The following is a 19,409-nucleotide window of genomic DNA, read 5'->3' as shown; positions in this document are numbered from 1 at the left end:
TCTTCAACTAGTTGACAGTATACTAAATACAAATTCAAAACACATTATTTTTCTGATTAAATATTTGTTCTTCACATTATGTTCCTGAGCAAAGTTAGTTCTAAAACTACTTGACACGGAGGCCAAAGGTTTTCCTTTTTCAGGCCACATGTGGTGTCAACTAATTTAATGCCCCCACTGCCTGATTGTACACCAATCAGCTGAGTGGTAAGCATCCCAGCATATTGCAGGCCTCAATTGTGGGTGTCTTATGAACACTTGAAGCTACCAGCCGGCCAGCAACGTTTGGGTACTCTAAGGTATCCAACAGTAGGCGGTAGATCTTTTATTTGTCTCAGGGTTGGTGATGTGTTGAAGAAATTAAAAGGCATGTACTGTAGTAGGTGCTTTGAGGCCATACTTTGCCACCTTCAGCCTACCTGTGTCTCAATTATCCTAGATTGGGGTACAAGGTGGCATCCCACTCCAAACTGGCAGGCAGGTCACCTTGATTGTACACTTAGGAATCCAGCCACTTTTCCTCACCTGCCAGGAAGCCAATTAATTTGGGAAGTATTGAGTTGCAGCTAAGTGGTTTATAGTTGGCCACTTAAGGGGACCTTATTTGCTGACAACTGTTGGTGCAAAGGTGCATTTTTTGACTTAACTCGTGGGGAGGCAAGGAAGAGTGGATATCTCTCCAGGTCTGACTCACCCAATTATTTCCCCTTCTCGCCACCTACAGTGAGAGGAAGATTGCATCTTACTCTTTTGTTGTTATCAACCAGATACACTTCAGATGGAAGGTGCTTCTTCCGTTTCATTTAAGTTTTATATTTCTCTTCCAGAATCAACAATAGTAGCTGGCAGATATTACTACAGCTCGTGTAAGCTTCTGACACTTTCAAGGCCAAACATAACTAACATCTGGTATAAATCCATTTGAAGTACTGAACATTTAACACCAGACAACTGCAAAGGAACAAATAAAAAAAAATCCACAGGTACTGTATGAATCGAATTGGCATTGTGTAAATCTAATTGTTAATTCTATACACGTTCCAAAATCTTTAAAGGCTTCACAGGGTAATGGGATATATGCTAAGGCCCAAGTAGTATTGGTATAATCAATAGGAAGAATTGATATCAGCAGCTGGAACTCACTAAACCTTAGATTACTCTAAAACCATTAAACTTGAGCTAATAATGAGATATAGCCAGTGCAAAGTGATGAAAAGAGTATTTAGAAAGTTGAAATACTTCTTGAATTCTGCAAAGGTTTATTTAAAAAAATCCAAAAAGAACATTTTCTTGAACTTGAACAAGATTGTAACGAGCGAAGGAAAAATAAAATACCCGTTGACCAGAACTTCAAACCTTTGTCAGTTTAAGCTTGATGGCTATGTATCAAGGAGGTTCAGGAATACCCCACTGATTTGCACAAGTGTTCATCAAAACTTCCTCATGAATGTTTTAAGTAATCAAAGAGCAGTTAAAATTGGCATTGAGATACTGAAGTGTGGAAATTGATCTGAAAAGTGTATTTGCATATACAAAATTTGACTTCAAAGTGCAGTAGCTTAAAAATATTGATTTTAATCAACTGTAGTCTTTCACAAACAAGATAAATTTACATCTGTATGACTACAAAGAATAAAAAGTTAGCAAACAGCTTTTCATTATATCCAAACAAAAATCCACTTAAATGGAGGACAAAACTGGTGGTATCCAATTGGCCATTTGTTACACACCCTGTGTAATTTTCTTTTTCCAGAAAGGAATGTAGTGGTATATACTGGACAGCTTGATTAATACTGCCAAGTTTACTGCCCCCAAATTGAGTTACCTCCATAAATTATACAAATATAGTAGTGCAGAAACACAAATGTACTTTTGAGAAAATACTTAAACATAGAATGACAATAAATTGAATATAAATTTTAATATGAAGCTGTTTACTCCAAACTGGAGTGCTTTGAAAATACTTTACAACAAATCTAATCTCATATGCAAAAATGGTAGCACTGGGTCAACAAAAGTTATAACAGAAATAAACATGTAACAATAAAGTCAGGAAATGGAATACTTTTAAGAGGCCATACCAGCATGTATGTGCTGTAACATGTTCCAAAGCAAAGTTTGAAAGTATGAAGAAAAGTTAATGGAATAGGGAAGGTAGGACTTAGTGAGCCTGCGGATGCTGGAGAGTCACTTGATAAAGTGTGGCGCTGGAAAAGGCACAGCAGGTCAGGCAGCACACAAGGAACAGGAGAGTCGATGATTCAGGAATGACCCTTCATCAGGACTGTCGAAGGGTCATACCCAAAACACCGACTCTCTTGGTCCTCAGCTGCTGTCTGACCTGCTGTGCTTTTTCCACTGCCACTTTTTTGACTCGGACTAGGAAAGATGGTGTGTGATTTGCCGCGTTGGGTACCTCAATGGAGCAGCAGCATGTTAGAAAACAAGGTGAATTATGATGTGAAGAGAAAGGGTGCTCTTTTGAATGTTTGGAAGCAAAAGTTGAGACTAAATTGAATATCTGACGCACACAGTAAGAGATAGTCAAATTTGTGATAGACTACCATTCTATAAATCACAGCTTTTCTATTATATCAAATATATTTTCTTTTTAAAAAATGTTCATTACAGACAAATCAGCGCATGCCCAAAAGTTGTCGGCTCTTTAGTTGGTAAGTTTTTTCCAATTCACATAATGCTCTGGCTCGGAGATTAGCTGCTTGCAATCTTTTCTTCAGATCCAAATTTTTTGGTTTACATAGGCGCTTTGTTGCATCACTTTCCTGGAAGTGAATGTTTTCTTTACTCTCTCCTGCAAAATGAACTTTCTTCTTCCCTGGAGAGGATTCTGTGTCTACATAATCATCTAGCAGAATGGGAAATTTGAAAAGAAATCAGTTTAATGCATATTCTACCGATTATGAATCCCAAATTTTAAATAACAATGTACAAGAGGTTTGTTAACTCTAATGTTTCAACCCTTTTTTTTCCCGAAAGGGATCAACCATTTTAATGGTTTGCATAGGAGAATGCTACTGGATGGAAAAATATTCCACTGCAACACCCTGTCACTTCAGATAATTCCCCTGTAGAGACATTCAATCAAAATTGCAGGTCAGCTCCGGATGACATTATTCAACTAAATCTATATATTGAAAACAAGGCTCCCATCCCAAGGTGCTTTGCTCATCTGGCCACTTTCAGCCAGACAGCATTACTTTAAATTTGGGTAAAAATCTTGTTTGGGCAAGCAGTGCAGTAAATTGGAATCTATTCCAAAAGTTCACTTTCAAGATGTAATCCTCACTTTTGAGGACCTAATCAATCACATGCCTATAGCTGTAATAAAGATGTCTACAAGTGTGTTGTAATTAATTTCCTTGGAATATAAAAATCGTTTATTCCACCTGTGAGCAAATTACCTGAGCAATCTTAAAATGTCTTACTTGTGAAGTTAGTTTTGATTTCAACAGCTCCTTACACAAGCAATATGATCAGTTTCTCAAAGCTTACTGTTTATTTTCAGTTACACTGTCAAGCAACCCATGAACGTGAATCATGTTTCTGCTTTTAAAAAATATTAAAATCATAAATAGCAGCATAATCAGCAAAAGTACAAACAAAAATATGGATTATGAGGTCAAACATTTGGTTTATTTGACTTGGTTAACTGCATTCATTGATGCTGCAACATTAGGGGGAGAACTTCTCATATATAAAGGAGTCAGTGACATCATAGTAACAGCCAACCTTTATGGATTAGGTAATTGGTTCCCAAAAACTTTAAAGATAAAATAAGAAATAATGTGACATCATTGCAAGAAGCAAGAGTGAAGTGGAATTAAATTAGAAAATAGATTAAAAAAAAGCCATTTAAAAGAAAATTGTCTTAAAATTTGCAAAAAACCCAGATCAAGACTGCAACACATTCAAGTTATGATCTCTTAACGAGCTGGTAAAATTAAAAATGTTTTTATTTCATGAAACATTTTTAAAAATCTATTGCTTAACCCGTGCTCAAAACTATAACCTTGACGTTATAGAGTTCCATTATTTATCAACTGAGATTTCTCACATGCTGCCTTTTTTTTTTAAAAAAAGAACTTGTTCAACAATTTTAGATTATGTTAGATTAGATTCCCTACAGTGGGGAAACAGCCCCTTCCCATCCAGTCCACACCGACCCTCCAAAGATTAACTCATCCCCACCCATTTCCCTCTGACTGATGCACCTAGCATTATGGGCAATTTAGCAAAGCCAATTCACCTCACCCGCACATCTTTGGACTGTGGGAGGAAACCGGAGCACCCGGAGAAAACCCATGCAGACACAGGGAGAACTGATTTTCTACCAGAATAACCAACAAATCTGAAGAAATAAATCATTAAAAATCTGACAGTAGACATTCATGTGGCAGTTTTAAACTGGCCTGGAACAAGTCCACCAGTTACAACAAAGGTTTGATGAAGCTGCAACTGCAGTTTGTGCGCTTCCTAACTTTGATCTCAATGCCAAAGACATTCCAAAAAAGGTGACACAGGCCAGCTGAGAAACTGCAAAAATATCTTCAATTGGAAATTGCAAACAGTTCAATATCCTCTTCTTCAAGAGGCAAAAAACAAATCACTTCCCTTTAAAATAAACGTGGTTACAACTTAAACAAATTAATTAGGTAATTAGTACTTGAGATTGTGACATATCTGGACATAACCATTCCAAGATCTAACAATAATTTTCCAGAAAATAGCACCTTCTAATCTAATGGAAGCTACCAAAAATTTTGAGAATTTAAATGGATGTGAGAACTGCAGTTCTATATTTAAACCCTGCTGCATCCTTGCTGGGATTATGTGATGGGACAATATAGACAGCAGTTTCTTCTGTATCTATCTGGTGTTGCGACTATAGGAGAGGGTTGATGAAGGTAGGAGGATCTGGAGTGGCTGCAGAACAAGGAAAGAAGGTGATTGAAGATCAGGCCAGTGGTAGACACTGCTCCCACAAACCAGTATTGGTATCAACCAGCAAAGCAAATCAATGACATCAGTGGTGGGAGAAATTACATGCGTGCCAGTGGACACAGTGCAAGTCGAGTGCATACGCACAATTCTTCCCGATGTCAATATATTTAGTCAGCAGATCATGGAAAGTAAAAATACTTCTTATGATCTATGTATATTTAAAATATATAAAACCAAGATAAAAATGTTGCAAATTCAGATATTTAATTGAAAACTATAAGAATATCAGATTCATGCATCATTCATATGTATCACATTCTAGCCAGAAGGGAATGCCAAGTGCCATTCACAATGCCACATACCTAATCGAAGAACTGCTGTCTTCAGTATTTGCTTTTCCTTCATCAAGGTATAGTTCTTTAATATGGTCTCTGCCCTGTTCAGAGATCATAAAAGTTACATTTTTTTACTTGAGCATTAGCAAATGAATAGGAACTCTTGAAAAAAAACCTCAGACTTAAAACAGAAAATATTACTTAATAAAACAATCATGACACAGAGGATGCAATATTGATGATGTTCAGGAGAAAACAATAGTAGAAGAAAAGAAACATTACTCATTAGTGAGAACTAATTGCTGTTAGTATGGAGTTCAGTTTCAATCCCAAATTACACAATTTCTTTTAAAAAAATACTTCATATTTCATAAATGCAGAACTAATTTCTTTTAAATATATAGCTTTAGTTTTATTTCAAAATATATATAAATAATTCTAATACACAAATCTATATGAAGATAACTAATGCAATAAAGACTCTAGTTTCTTTGTTGGGATATATAGCACAGTGTACTACATTATGGACCTAATCCACAATAATTTATAGAAGAGAAGGTTGAGAGGAAATTTGATAGAAGTATTCAAAATTGAGGGATCTATACAGATCTAATAGAGAGAATGAGAATAGAAGGACATGAGTTTAAGGTGATTGGTGAAATTTCAGATTGCAAATTTTGTTATCATAAGCACTTCATAATTAGAACCCTTGAGAGGTTAAATATAAAGTAAAGTATCACGATATCTATAGATCACCATCTTGGTCCACATGCATTAAATTTCAGTCATGACAACAGTTTCTTAGGGGTTTCTTTTTTATTTTGAGGTCATTTCATGGATATTGTAACTACTATTTAATTCTTATTAATTCACTTATTAGGTAATGTAGTCTTTTAGTAACAATACTTTCTGTATTTGTGTTGATATATGGGGCATTTGCACTCAGAGTGAAAAGGATTCATCAATATGCCCAAAATTAATCAACTCTCCATTAAATTGTCACAACATACAATGAAAACATTAATTCCCCAGATACTACAGTAGTTAAAATTAGTAAAGATAACAGGTTTAAGTCAGCAAAAAAGTTGACTTTCAAAATATTACTGACACACTTGTAAAACAAAATGCATCACCTCAAAAACACCTTCCATAGCTTAATGAGATCAAAGCTAATGTATTCGGAATTTATTCATAAAGCTGGAACATTTTAACCAGGCATTTAGACATTTTTTTTTAAACTGCCCCTCACCATTTCAATCTCACATATTTAAACATTGTAATTAATACCCTGTTAGTTACAATTGGTCCATTACATGTTTTCCAAGTATTGTAGCTACTAAACATATACAACCATAATCAGGAAATTACACATTTATTTGCAAGGAATTAATTACTTCAGTGAATGTTTTGGATCCCAGTTAGCCGTTGTGACAAGTTTAAAATCAGTTCTCCCTCATATGTAGTATCCTTCACCCCCTACAATACTGCAACTCCCTTCTTGCCCTACATACCCTTCAGCTGTCATCACTCCTCCCTATTTTATCCATGACTTAACAAAAAACTCAATACAAGTCACTTACACAACTGCTTGCTACCCCACCATTTTTTAAAAAATTCATTCAGTGGATGTGGTTGTTGCTGGCTAAGCCAGCATTCATTGCCCCATTCCTAAATGTCCAGAGAACAGTTGAGAATCAACCCTTTTACTGAGTCTGGAAGTAGGCCAGACCAAGTATGGTCTGGTGAATCAGTAAAGCAGGGTTTTTCCTGACAATTGGCTAACAGTTTCATGGTCATCATTAGACTTTTAAATCCAGATTAATTCAAATTCAAATTCAAATTCCACCAGTTACCATGGTGGGATTCAAACCCAAGTTCCCAAAACATTATCCAGGTCCTGAATTGTTTAGCAATAATACTAATAAGTTATCCCCATGGGAGTATTCACAGGATGCTTCACTCCAGTGTTTGTTTTGGATAAACTTGCAACAAAGATATTAAACAGCAAGTGCAGGAGAGAACATGCCTGTGATTTTAGGAGCAGCTTGTCAGGTTTCCTTCTACTCAGAGACAACATTTTCCCCCATTAGTTGTCATCCAGTGATGGTACATTGCCTGGGGCAATTTGAAATTTTCAGGACAGTTTTGCCCACCATACTTGTGTATTGAAGTAATGCACCTGAGAAAATGTATTTTAAACATGGAAATTTACTGACTATACTACAATTGATCATCTCAACGGAAATGAAATTCCTCTGCCATCTGTAGTTGTTAGTGTAATTCCAGGAAGATAAAAGCACTTCAAGTTTTCCAAGGGTGGCTTTTCATGTTGGATAGACAGAATTGAAATTAAATTTTATTGTACAAGTTGCTGCCTCAACTCCTCCATTCAAAGGCAAACTCTAAGTTGGATGTTACCTAGAAAACCTTTCTTCTGCCAGTCTCTCTCGAATGCAAAGTTCTTGCTCACGTTCTGAAGAAAAATAAGTAAAAAGCATTGGTAACAGTACCAAGTACAATTTTCACACACATTTTACTATTTAACACATCTAAAATCTACTTTTTGTATACAAAATAGTTAATTGTGAAAAGGTTGTGAAAAGCTGTTGCACATGAAGTTCTGCAGAGATCCAACATGAAGGCAAGTTCAAAGGTGAACGTAATGCTCATGAATGACAATTGCAACAATGCTTCCTCTTCCAATCACACAACTGAATGGAACTCTGATCTTATGCCAGAAAAAATCATGTTATATAATCACAATAGGCAGGACTTGATCAGTTTGAAGCTGCTGCTGAGGTAATAGGAAAATGTATCTGGATGTACGTTTCCTCGCTGAGCTGAAAGGTTCATTTCCAGACGTTTCATCACCCTACACGGTAACCTCTTCAGTGGGCCTCAGGTGAAGCACTGCTGATAAGTCCTGCTTTCTATTTATATTTTTCAGGTTTCTTTGGGCTGGTGATGTCATTTCCTGTGGAGAAGTCACTTCCGGTTCTTTTTCTCAGGGGGTGAGCAAAAGAACCAGAAGTGACTTCACGACAGGCAATGACATCACCAACCCAAAGAAACCCAAACATATAAATAGAAAGCAGGACTTATCAGCAGTGCTTCGCCTGAGGCCCACTGAAGATTTTACCGTGTAGGGTGATGAAACGTCTGGAAATGAACCTTCCAGCTCAGCGAGGAAACGTACATCCAGAACCTCAACCTGAGCTACAAATCTTCTCAAAACTCACTAGGAGAAAGGATGTATAAAACATGTAATTGTTTGAAAGTGAAGCGTCTTTATTCACATCTTACCTCCAAATAAAAGAAACATCATAAAACCATTTTCTTATAACCAACCCGAGTAAGTCATTTATATGAATGTGGACTTTCAACCAACTGTTGGTTATTTCACAACCCCATAACGCCAAATAGAGGAAGAAAACCAAAAGAAATAAAACCTAAGATAAAGTTGCTTTATTTTGCTGTGGATTCAATAATGCTAAGAGCCAGATCCCAATATGAACATAGACTTTAATTCCATTTCAATATACCATAACTAGAATAAATCAAGCAAACATAATTACGTTCAAGGAACTCTTCTCTCTTTTTTAAGGCCTTCTCCCTGTTCTGAAGCTGTTCTTCTTTAAGTTTCAGCTCAGTCACCATTGGGTCACGGTCCTGGAGATGTTCATTCTCCAAAGATCTTCTCCCTCTTCTTTCAGCTGACATTTTTCGTTGCTCTTCAGCCACCAAATCAGCAATCAAGGTATGCTGCATTAGCTCATCCACAGAAGGCCTTAAATAATCCTAATCATTTTAAAATAATACAATATATATCAATTACGTAAAAATGATCAATGATTGTGTGTGTCTTCCCCTGCTCCCTCTCCCCAGAAATAATTTCACTTCACTTAGATCTCTGTACATCATCAATTGTTCACATATTAGGTGGCCCAAGAAAGAGTAGAAACCAATAAAGGCACAAGTCAATAGGAACAATGCACAGTTCCATTTTGTAAATAGCATTCATCATATTCCTTAAAAATTGCTTTATCTAATTATGCTTTCTTTCTTGAATAAAACCAAGAAATGCATCAATGTCACTTGACTTTTGTTTAGTTCAGAACTCAAGATCCCTCAATATTGGGTAGCATGGTGGTTAGCACTGCTGCCTTACAGTGCCAAGGCCCTGGTTTCAATTCCACCCTCGAGCGATTGTCTATGGAGTTTGTACATTCTCCCAGTGTCTGCAAGGGTTTCCTCTCACAGTCTAAGGATGTGCAGGTTAGGTGGATTGACCATAGAAAATGCAGGGTTACAGAGAAATGGTACGGGGTGGGTCCGGATGGGATGCTCTTTGGAGGGTCAGTGGACTCAATGAGTCGGATGGCCTGCTTCCATACTGTTGGGATTCTAGGATTATGACCAGTTCACTGTATTAGCAACTCAAGAATTCAAATTCAACCAGTTTAAATCAGGAATGGAATTAACAGGTCTGGTAATTTACTGACTAGCACCGAATGATGACAAATATGAAAACTGATAGCTTGTTTAAACAAAAAAAAATCATATTCAGTGAAGAAACTATTTAGCAATTCCAACCCCCTGCTATATAGTTGATTCTAAATATCCGCAGTAAGGCTAGAGATAGACAAAAGAAAAATTGTCTTGCTGCAAAACCATTACATTATTTTCGATTAAGTAGATGTTTCACTACAGCAGTGTTATCAAGCTATCAATAATATGACCATCTGTTTCAAATTTCCAAGTTATGCACTGCATACATAGCAGCTTCAAATTATGTGATTACACATCACCAGTCAAATGCAACTCCATCTCCCTTGCTACTGATTGTATAGCTTTTCTTGCCCAATATCAGTTAAACAGTAGTATGAATTGCTGATGCCATCATGCGCTTACAGTTACTAACAAATGAAGCCAAAATAAAGGAACAAATATTCTGTGTTAGCATCTTCAATTCACACTATTGTTTAATAGACATTGGACAATATAAAATGCTTTCACAACTGAAAGGAGTGACTTGAAAGAGTGACTGGTCATACTAAAACAGAATATCAAAGTAAATAATCAGCAAATTTCTGAAAATATACAGCTGATGGTTCTATCAATTAATCAACTGGTAATAACACAGTCACAAAAATTTCTTATAACAACTAGGAAGCAAAATATTCGATCTAATATTAGGATAAATACAAAGAGTGATTTTACTAAGCACTCACGGAGCCACTTATGGCACAAAAGAAGTTAATTCAGTCCACTGAGTCTATGCTTGCCCTCAATGGAGCAATCAAATCAACCTATTGCCTGGTTCTATACACATAGCCCTACAGGTTCTTTTTCCTTCAAGTGCCCATCCAAGTTTGCTTTCAATTTATAGATCACATTCCCACTCTATGCATAAAAATAATTCTTCCTTACCTTCTCTTGCATCTTTGCAAAAAACCTTGTATCTATGTTTTCTAATCTTTATATTTTCAGCTAATGGGAATTGTTTGTCTCTATCCACCTTATCTAGACCCATCAGAATCTTGTCCACTGGTATCAAATCTCTTCCCAAACTCCTTTGCTCCAAAGAGAATCTGTGGCTCTGACCTAACCAGAGCTTATAAAGGATTCACCATAATTTCTATCCTCGAATATTGTGTGCAGTTTTGGTCTCCTTTTCTAAGGAAGGATGCTCTTGCTTTCAAGGGAGTGCAGCGAAGGTTTACCAGGCTGATTCCGAGCATGGCAAGATTGATGTATGAGGAGAGATTGACTAGGTTAGGATTGTTTTCACTAGAGTTCAGATGAGTGAGGGGGAATGTCATTGAGACTTATAAAATTCTAACAGGACTAGACAGGTACTTGCAGGGAGGATGTTCCCAATGGTGGGTGTGTCCAGAACCAGGGGTCACAGACTAAAAATTCAGGAAGGACCATTTAGGATGGAGATGAAGAGACACTTCTTCACTCAAAGAGTGGAGAGCCTCTGAAATTCATTACCACAGGAAGTAGTTGATTTCAAAACATTGACTGTATTCAAGGCACAGCTAGACATAGCACTTGGGGCAAATGGGATCAAAGGTTATGGGGAGAAAGCAGGATTAGGCTACTGAGTTCTACAATCAGTCATGATCATGATGAATGGCAGAGCAGGCTTGAAGGGCCAAATGGCCTTCTCCTACTTCTAGCTTCTATACAGCTGGCAATCTGTCTACAACTAACATATAATTTAGGCTTCACATTTTTTCTTGATGCAGGGATGGTTTTTGTGGGCAATACAGGACAGTGAATAACAGAAGATGGAAAAGGAATTAAGACATTTAAAAAGAGTAAAAAAACATGTACATCTGACAAAAACAAAAACCTGATACTGACCTTAAGGTTTAACATCTTGCCAAGCAGATCATTTAGTTCATCAGAATAGCGATAAGGAATTCGTCTGAACCTGCCCTCTCTTATTTTTTCTGCTAAGTCCTTCTGATTATACGCAGTGAAAGGTGGGCTTTAAAATATAAAATTCAAAATTGAATCAGGTAATCAAACACAGTTTTAATGACAAAACATGATTAGTCTGACCAATAGCAAAGCTCAATCTGGATGTGGTATCAGCAGAATGTCATCAGATATCAGTAAAGCTCCTTAGACAGCACCTTCCAAACCCACAACAGCATGCATCTGGAAGGATAATGGCAACACCACTACTTGCAAGTTCCTCTAAGCCACTCACCATCCTGTCTTAGAAAATGTATCGCCATGCTTTCAATGGTATTTGGTCAAAATCCCAGATTTCCCTCTCTAACAGCATTAGGGTCTACCTACATCACATGGACTGCAGTGGCTCAAGAAGGCAGCTCACCTCTATCTTCAAAGAGAACAAGGGAAAGGTGATAACCTCTGGCCCAGGCAGCAATAACCACATCCCACTAGTGAATTCAAACACAAAAAAAAAGCTCGACACATTGTAATTCAATCGATGTCAAGGCTTTTTACTTTCAAAATTATTTATCAATGCAAGCTGAAGAACTGTTTTACACAGATTTGAACTACAATCCAAATGATCTGTTTTGTCTTCAGTACTGTAGAATGGTCACTAGATGTCATTATACTAACAGTTACAACACCAGTTTGCATCAGTAGCAGTTCGAATGCATAATAGGATTTTCCCCTTTGGCACAATAAGAAAAATGTGTAGAAAAATGCATTGATTAGATGGCAGTACAGTTTCTGTTCAAATTTGTTTTGCATAACATACATAAAATCATTTCTACAAATGAGCAGGGTGATGGAATGTAATTGGTTCTTTGTTTCTTTCCATTATAACGGTTCCCAGAATGTGGTCAAGATTGATGGCTGGGTAATGTTTTATTAATACAGCTAAAAATGAATTTATTACCATAAATTAGCATGTTATAATAATATTCTATCCATCACCTGTAAAATAATTTGATTTTAAAATCACATGAAAAATGCCCATAAAAAAGTATCCTGATACTTTCACTGGTTTCATTGGTATGCACCAATCAGTTTCTTCCAGAGTTATATTCTTTGATATAAAATAATTTTAAATGTCTATTCATGTATGTCTAAGAAAATTAACACGTTTCAAGAATCTTCTAAACTGACTCAGTCAAGTGAAATGAGCATTTTTGACCTGGAGGTGTGATACCTTTTGTGGGTACCTATTAAATGATTGAGTTGTTATGAAGATGTGTATGTACTGTATCTTTAAGAGAGTTAAAACCAACAGAACTACCTGAGAGAACCAAGTGTTCTGAAAAAAAAAGTAACATTTGGTGGAACAACTTGATTAGCTGGTTGTCTGGAAGTGACAAAACAGATTTGAATTAGGCCAATCAGTTTAAATTATACCCTGAAAAAATACCCAACTCCAATCCAATTTGAATTTAGTATATTGACAACCTTAAAAGCAAATGATACATTCCGATGCTTTTGGGGGGAGTGTATAAGACTGGGGAAAATTGAACAGTTGAGAGGAGAATTGCCAAGCCAACGACTTCTACACACTGCCCAGGAAATGGTGCTCTTAAAAGGTACCTTTATCGATCAGTAACTTATGAAGAAGGATTCCCAAGAAGAAGAAAAGACCGAAATACCAAGAAGAAAGCAAGCTGCCTGATTTTGAGACAAGACGTTTTGTTTTGTAAATCGTAATCAGGAGTTTTATTGGACTAGTATTATAGAAAGGAAGGTTTAAAAAAAATAGCTTAGAGTAAGAACTTGTATTTAGTTGTTAGTTAATTATTGTCTGATTAACTTAAGAAATAAAGTTATAGAGTCATGGAGACGTACAGCATGGAAACAGACCCTTTGGTCCAACCTGTCCATGCCTACCAGATATCCCAACCCAACCTAGTCCCACTTGCCTTTTTACTTGAAATAGTTCTTGGCCACTCAATTTTTTTTAAGATTACTGCACGGGATAAATCTTTTCTATATTGCTGGTTTTATGTTTAAAATTTCCAAATCTTTTATGCTAGTTGGATTAATTACACCTGAATTGAGCTGTTATTATTATTATTATTATTATTAGGTAAACACAACAGCATACCAAACAAATGTTTATTATTTTAAAAATGCTACCCATCTTAGCTCAGTTAAGACTTAAATGTTTTAGAACACTTCAGAATTGTCAATCATTTTTGATGACTTAAAAAGCTGCAAATCATCAAATGACATTTCTATGCATAACTAAGGAGGGTATAATAAACCATGTTTCAAAACATCAAAACCAAAATAAGAATCAAATGAATAAAAAAAAACTGAATGAAATGATTTGTAACAAAGGGTTACCATCCTTGGAGAGATCAATGATTTCTAAAAACAAATTCAAAGTTCATGTAACTGACTAAGAGCAAGATTTCAAGTTTTAAGCTTTTAACCATGAACTAAAAGCAACAATGACTAACCATTATTTCAACTGCAACTTGGATCCAAACTATAAAATTCCCCTCAACACGGTTGTAATTTACACTGTCAACTCTCTTGTAGCCTGTCAAAAATCATCCTCAGTGTCCAACACCTTGTCTCCTTTTAAGCTGAGTTACTCTTGAATCAAGGCTAAGCTAGGCAAAATTTTCAGCATTTGTACCTCTCCAATCAGAGTGTGTGCTTCCACTATATTCTGTGTGGGAAGAATAGAGACTGTCTCTCTAACTCTTACCTTCATTTCTCTTTCAGGCTGAACCTGGTTGTTGGGCTCAGAATAGCTTAAGAAAAAAATCACGTAACCCAACATTACAATGATTTGTTATGGACTTTTCCCCCTTTAAAGCCCATCTTTGTGGCAACGTAAATCACAGCACCTTGTATCAAGCTAGAAATATTAGTTAGCCACCCCTTAAACCCTCCAACTCCATTCTATCTGGAAATTAAATAAACATAGATATAAAGAAACAAACATGACATTTCTAAGTTTTCTATTAAGACTTAATACTGCAGTAATCAGATGCCAAAGTCATTATCCAAAGTTGTGAATATCTTACACCTCCATCCCAATAAAACAACCCGGTGTCCCCCACCTTTAACATCTAAGCCACCAACGTGCTGTCAGGCACAAAACAGAATAGATCACATGACCCTCTTCATATGCCCTTCTAACACTAAAACAAAATTACAAATAGATGGGAGAAAACAGGGCAGGGGATGTGAAAGCAGTTGTCAAGTTAGTTTTTCAATTGACAAAAGAAGTTAAAATGACCACTTCCAATCCAGAAGAACCAGGAACACTCCAGGCAATGACCAGCCGCTACAACCAAAGAGCACATCCATGAACTAAAAACATTGATCAAGACTTTTGATCCATCCTTCAGAGTTCTCTATGCAAAGCCAACACACCAGGACATTCCATCGTATCAGGCAACGGGACACTGTGTGAGAACCTCTCTAGTTACACTGAAGAGTTGTTGAAGCCTATTGTACAGAGGACCCCCAGTTTCTGTCACGATACTACAGATTTCATACAGAAACTCAGCACCTACGGACCAGTTGAACCTGGAACATTCTTCACCACAGTGGGTGTTTCAGCATTCCACAATTATGGCATCATGGCAACAGCCTCAGTACTCAATACCGACAACTGCCAATCTCCAAACAATGTCCTACAACTCATCCGCTTCATCCTCAATTACAATGTTTTCACCTTTGGCAACCAGTTCTTCATCCAGTATGGGGACCAAATGTGTACCACAATATGCCAAAATTTTCATTCACAGGTTCAAACAAGACTTCTTCTCTATGCAGGACCTCTAACCAATACTATACATCAGATATATTTGCAGGTTCTGGTCTGGAAAGAAATGGACTATGGACGACATTTTCCTCCTCAGAACCCATGGCGAAGAAATCACTGAAACAATGACACAGGGATATGAACGAGTTTCATCCCACCAAACTCACCATGGACTACTCTCCAGTATCTGTCTCATTCTTGGACACATGCATCGCCATCAGGGATGGGCACCTCACTCTACTGTAAATACACAGATAACCTCACTATGCTACATTTGTCTCACTTCCACTCTAAATATAATAAAACTGCCATCCTCTATGGACAAACCCTATTCATTCACAGGATCTGTTCAGATGAGGAGGAATGTGACAGACACTTTAAGTACCGCCGGTTCTGACATACCAAAGCAAGAAACCGTAATGACCTCCTCAGGAGACAGACATGAGCTGCAACCGATATGGTGCCCTTCGTTGTCAAGCACTTTCCAGGAGCTGAAAAGCGACTTTGCAGCCTGCAACACATTATTGATGAGGATGAGCACCTCACCAAGACCTTCCCCACACCTTCTTACCTTTAAACAATCACCAAACCTCAAACAGATCATTGTTCAGAGCAAACTGCCTTGCCTCAGAACAACACCATGCAACCCAGTCACGGTAGATGCTGCAAGACATGTCACAGTGTTGACACGGATGCCACCATTACACATGGGGTCACAACCCACCAAGTATGCGACAAGTACTCATGTGACTCAGCCAATGTTGTCTACCTCACACGCTGCAGGCAAGAATGCCTAGAGGCACGGTACATTGGCAAGACAGAGGAGAGGCTGCGGCAACAGATGAATAATCACCAGCCAGGAATGTTCTGTCCCAGTTGGGGAACACTTCAGCAGTCCGGGACATTTGGCCTCAGACCTTCGGGTGACATTCCTCCAAGGCAGACTTTGGGACGGGCAACAATGTAAGTGGCTGAGCAGAGTCTGATAGCCATGTTCGGTACCAATGGGGATGGCCTCAACTGGAACATTAGGTTCATATTGCACTACAGGTGACCCCACTACACTATACACTCTCACGCATGCGGGCACAGAGGCCTACACGCCCACACTCTCTTCTACAGACCCACTCACCCACGCAGACCCTCTATATACAGAAGCTCTCTCTCATTCACTCACACATATACCCCCCACACTCACACCAACACACGCACCTTCTCACACACTTATACCCAAACACACATTCACATCACTCACCCCCACACACTCACTCGGTCCCCCCTGCATACACACACAAGTTTGTGGGGCAAATTTGTAATTGCAGAATTACATTTCATTTTGCTTAAAACCTGCATAAATCCATGTAAAATTCTATAAACCCCACTTTAGAAATAGAATCAGTCTGACCTAATATTGGGACACAGACAGACTTTAACCTCGCACCTTCACTACATTATCTGAGCTGAGATGGCACCTATTTTTCAAAGCTACCTTGAGAATGTAACTTTAAAAAAAGTTCTGAAATTTACGTATGAAGGAACCGAAACTAACATGACCATTCTAAAAGATGAAAGACTCAAGTTAAATTTGTATAATATTATATTCCATGACACAGCAATCCTGGTGCTATAAATTCTTTGTCATATGATTCTGCTCCACAACCAGCTGAAGAAGCAGCGCCTCAAAAGCTAGTGTCTCCAAATAAGCAGCAGAACACATCCCATATAAAATAAAATTGGGCTATATCCTCTCACACCTCCACCTTCTTCTAACAAAAGAGTCATAAAGCAATAGATCAAACACCTTGAGAAAATAAATGCAGACAACACTAGAACGTCTGCTGCCCGTTCCTCCAATCATTTAGATCTTTACAATGATATGAGCACGAATAAAACAACAACTTGTACTATGAATATCTGATGAATGGAATCCACCAAATATTTTCCTGATTACTCAGATTTCCAGAATTTTCAGTATATCCAAACAACCGCCCCAACAACTGGCAGTGTGCTTAAAAATTGCCTGAAATAGAGTTGTACTTCAATTCATTTCTAGAATTTCAAACATAAGTGGGTTACACCATGAGTCTTTGACTTTACAAAGCTTTAAGAGAATCTGTCTGCACAAAACATACCCTTAATGAAAACCATCCACTTATAACAAACGTTAGAGGGAGAAAGCAAAAAAAATTGCATTAAGTCATAAAATGCAAGCTCACAATCAGAGCAGAAGATGCTGTGATTAGAATAGCCTTAGTACGGTACTTACGAAAGTGCACAAAGTTCATACAGTAGACATCCTAAGGACCATATATCAGATTTCTCATTATAGGACATGTGATTAATTTGTTCCTGCAAATTAAATCATGCAAAATGATTAATGGAAACATACATTGTTAGTTATATCATAATTGCAATTCTTTATTTACCCAAAGTAGGTAGTTACTTTAATGAAGTTAGATAACATTTCAACGTCAGTGTGTTCTGAGCCCTGCAACCTGTTCAACCTGAGGAAGAAATGGAAGTTAGAGAAGGAGAGAGACAGTTTCTATTCTTCCTGGACAGAATGTGGTGAAAGCACAAACTCTTAACAAACAGACTAAGTTTGTGAGGATTTAAATAAATCCTGAACATTTTGCCTAGTCTTGACTCAAGGATAAATCTCAGCTTAATGTTGTGAAGTGTTTTGGGGTCTTAAATCTCATTGAGCATTATGAGATTTTTTTTCAGCATTGGATCACTAAACAATGACCTGATGCCATTTTGGTACAAAGTCCTCGGTCTCTCCAACTTGTGGTTGTCACAAGACTTCCAACTTTCAGTTTTTCCCATTCTACACACTGCCCACCAGGTTCACACCACTTGCTGGAGCTACCATTTGCTTCTGGCAATGCAGGAGCCATCACCAGACAGCATTCAACTGAGAGACTGGCACCATCTCCAGAATCTGTCAGGGCATAACAGAGACATTCCACCCAATAACCTACAGCACATAGACTGCAGCAGTTCAAGAAGGCAGTTTATCACCACCTTCTCAAGGCCAACTAAGAATAGACAATAAATGCTGGCCACCAACAATGTCGATGTCCCATAAGTGAATACAAAGGATGGGGGTGGTTCTGGAGCATGGCAACCCCAACTCCCTTGCAGCAGACTGGGGCCAGAGCTGGTATAACAGAACAGGACAACCACTTAATTTCATAGAACCAGAGTGATCATCACTCTCTGCCACACACCAATCCCACCACTCCAAAACTTTCAGGCAAAACTTAACAGTTTCACATTGCTAACCTATTGGCTGTGACTCATGATCTGCCAACACAGTCTAATTTGTCCAGCTCTTTACACCTCTGTGGGCAGGAGAAGAAGGAGGATGGGAATAGGGGGTTTAACATTGATGTTGTGTGCACTTTCAAATACTGTAAGGAAAGTGTATACTCACTGGAGACATGTAGTATGGAGTGCCAACAAATGTTTTGGCAAAACTAGTATCATGTTGCAAAATTCTAGCCAAGCCAAAATCACCTAATTTGACATTATGTTGCGCGTCAAGAAAGACATTTGCTGGTTTGAGATCTCTGTGTAGCACTGTGCGACCACTTTCACTTCGTCTGTGACATTCTCGTAAGGCCAAAGCGGTCTGAGCAAGGACACGCAGGGCAAAGTCTTCCTCTAAATATCGCCTGAAAGACAAATTAACATTTTTTTTTAAATAAAGGAACAATATTCCTAAAAGTATTCAGTAAGAAACACGACCTAATGAAGAATTCCATAAAATTTCTATGGTTAAGAGATGTTAAGACAAAATATGCATCTTTGGAGCTAAACAACATTCAATAAGGGTTGCAGGTAGTCCTCAGGTTGCAAGC

General features: G+C 37.7%; 1 protein-coding gene across 2 annotated transcripts in view; it reads right to left on the bottom strand.

Moving 5' to 3' along the window:
• Positions 1–2,325: 2,325 nt before the first annotated feature.
• Positions 2,326–19,409, bottom strand: part of nek2 (NIMA-related kinase 2) — a 29,224-nt gene continuing 12,140 nt past the window's right edge. For both annotated transcript variants that reach the window (XM_060830909.1, XM_060830910.1), the window contains exons 3-9: positions 18,983–19,223; positions 17,810–17,892; positions 11,670–11,796; positions 8,873–9,095; positions 7,716–7,770; positions 5,325–5,398; positions 2,326–2,866 (exon numbers count right to left, since the gene is read on the bottom strand). In XM_060830909.1, the coding sequence (XP_060686892.1) occupies positions 2,637–2,866; positions 5,325–5,398; positions 7,716–7,770; positions 8,873–9,095; positions 11,670–11,796; positions 17,810–17,892; positions 18,983–19,223 (1,033 nt within the window). In that variant the 3' untranslated portion in view covers positions 2,326–2,636. The remainder of the gene's footprint in view (positions 2,867–5,324; positions 5,399–7,715; positions 7,771–8,872; positions 9,096–11,669; positions 11,797–17,809; positions 17,893–18,982; positions 19,224–19,409) is intronic.

Source organism: Hemiscyllium ocellatum, chromosome 10, assembly GCF_020745735.1.
Source record: "Hemiscyllium ocellatum isolate sHemOce1 chromosome 10, sHemOce1.pat.X.cur, whole genome shotgun sequence".
Taxonomy (NCBI): Eukaryota; Metazoa; Chordata; class Chondrichthyes; order Orectolobiformes; family Hemiscylliidae; genus Hemiscyllium; species Hemiscyllium ocellatum.
Note: the sequence above shows the minus strand (reverse complement) of the source record. Positions and strands in the feature narration are given on the sequence as shown.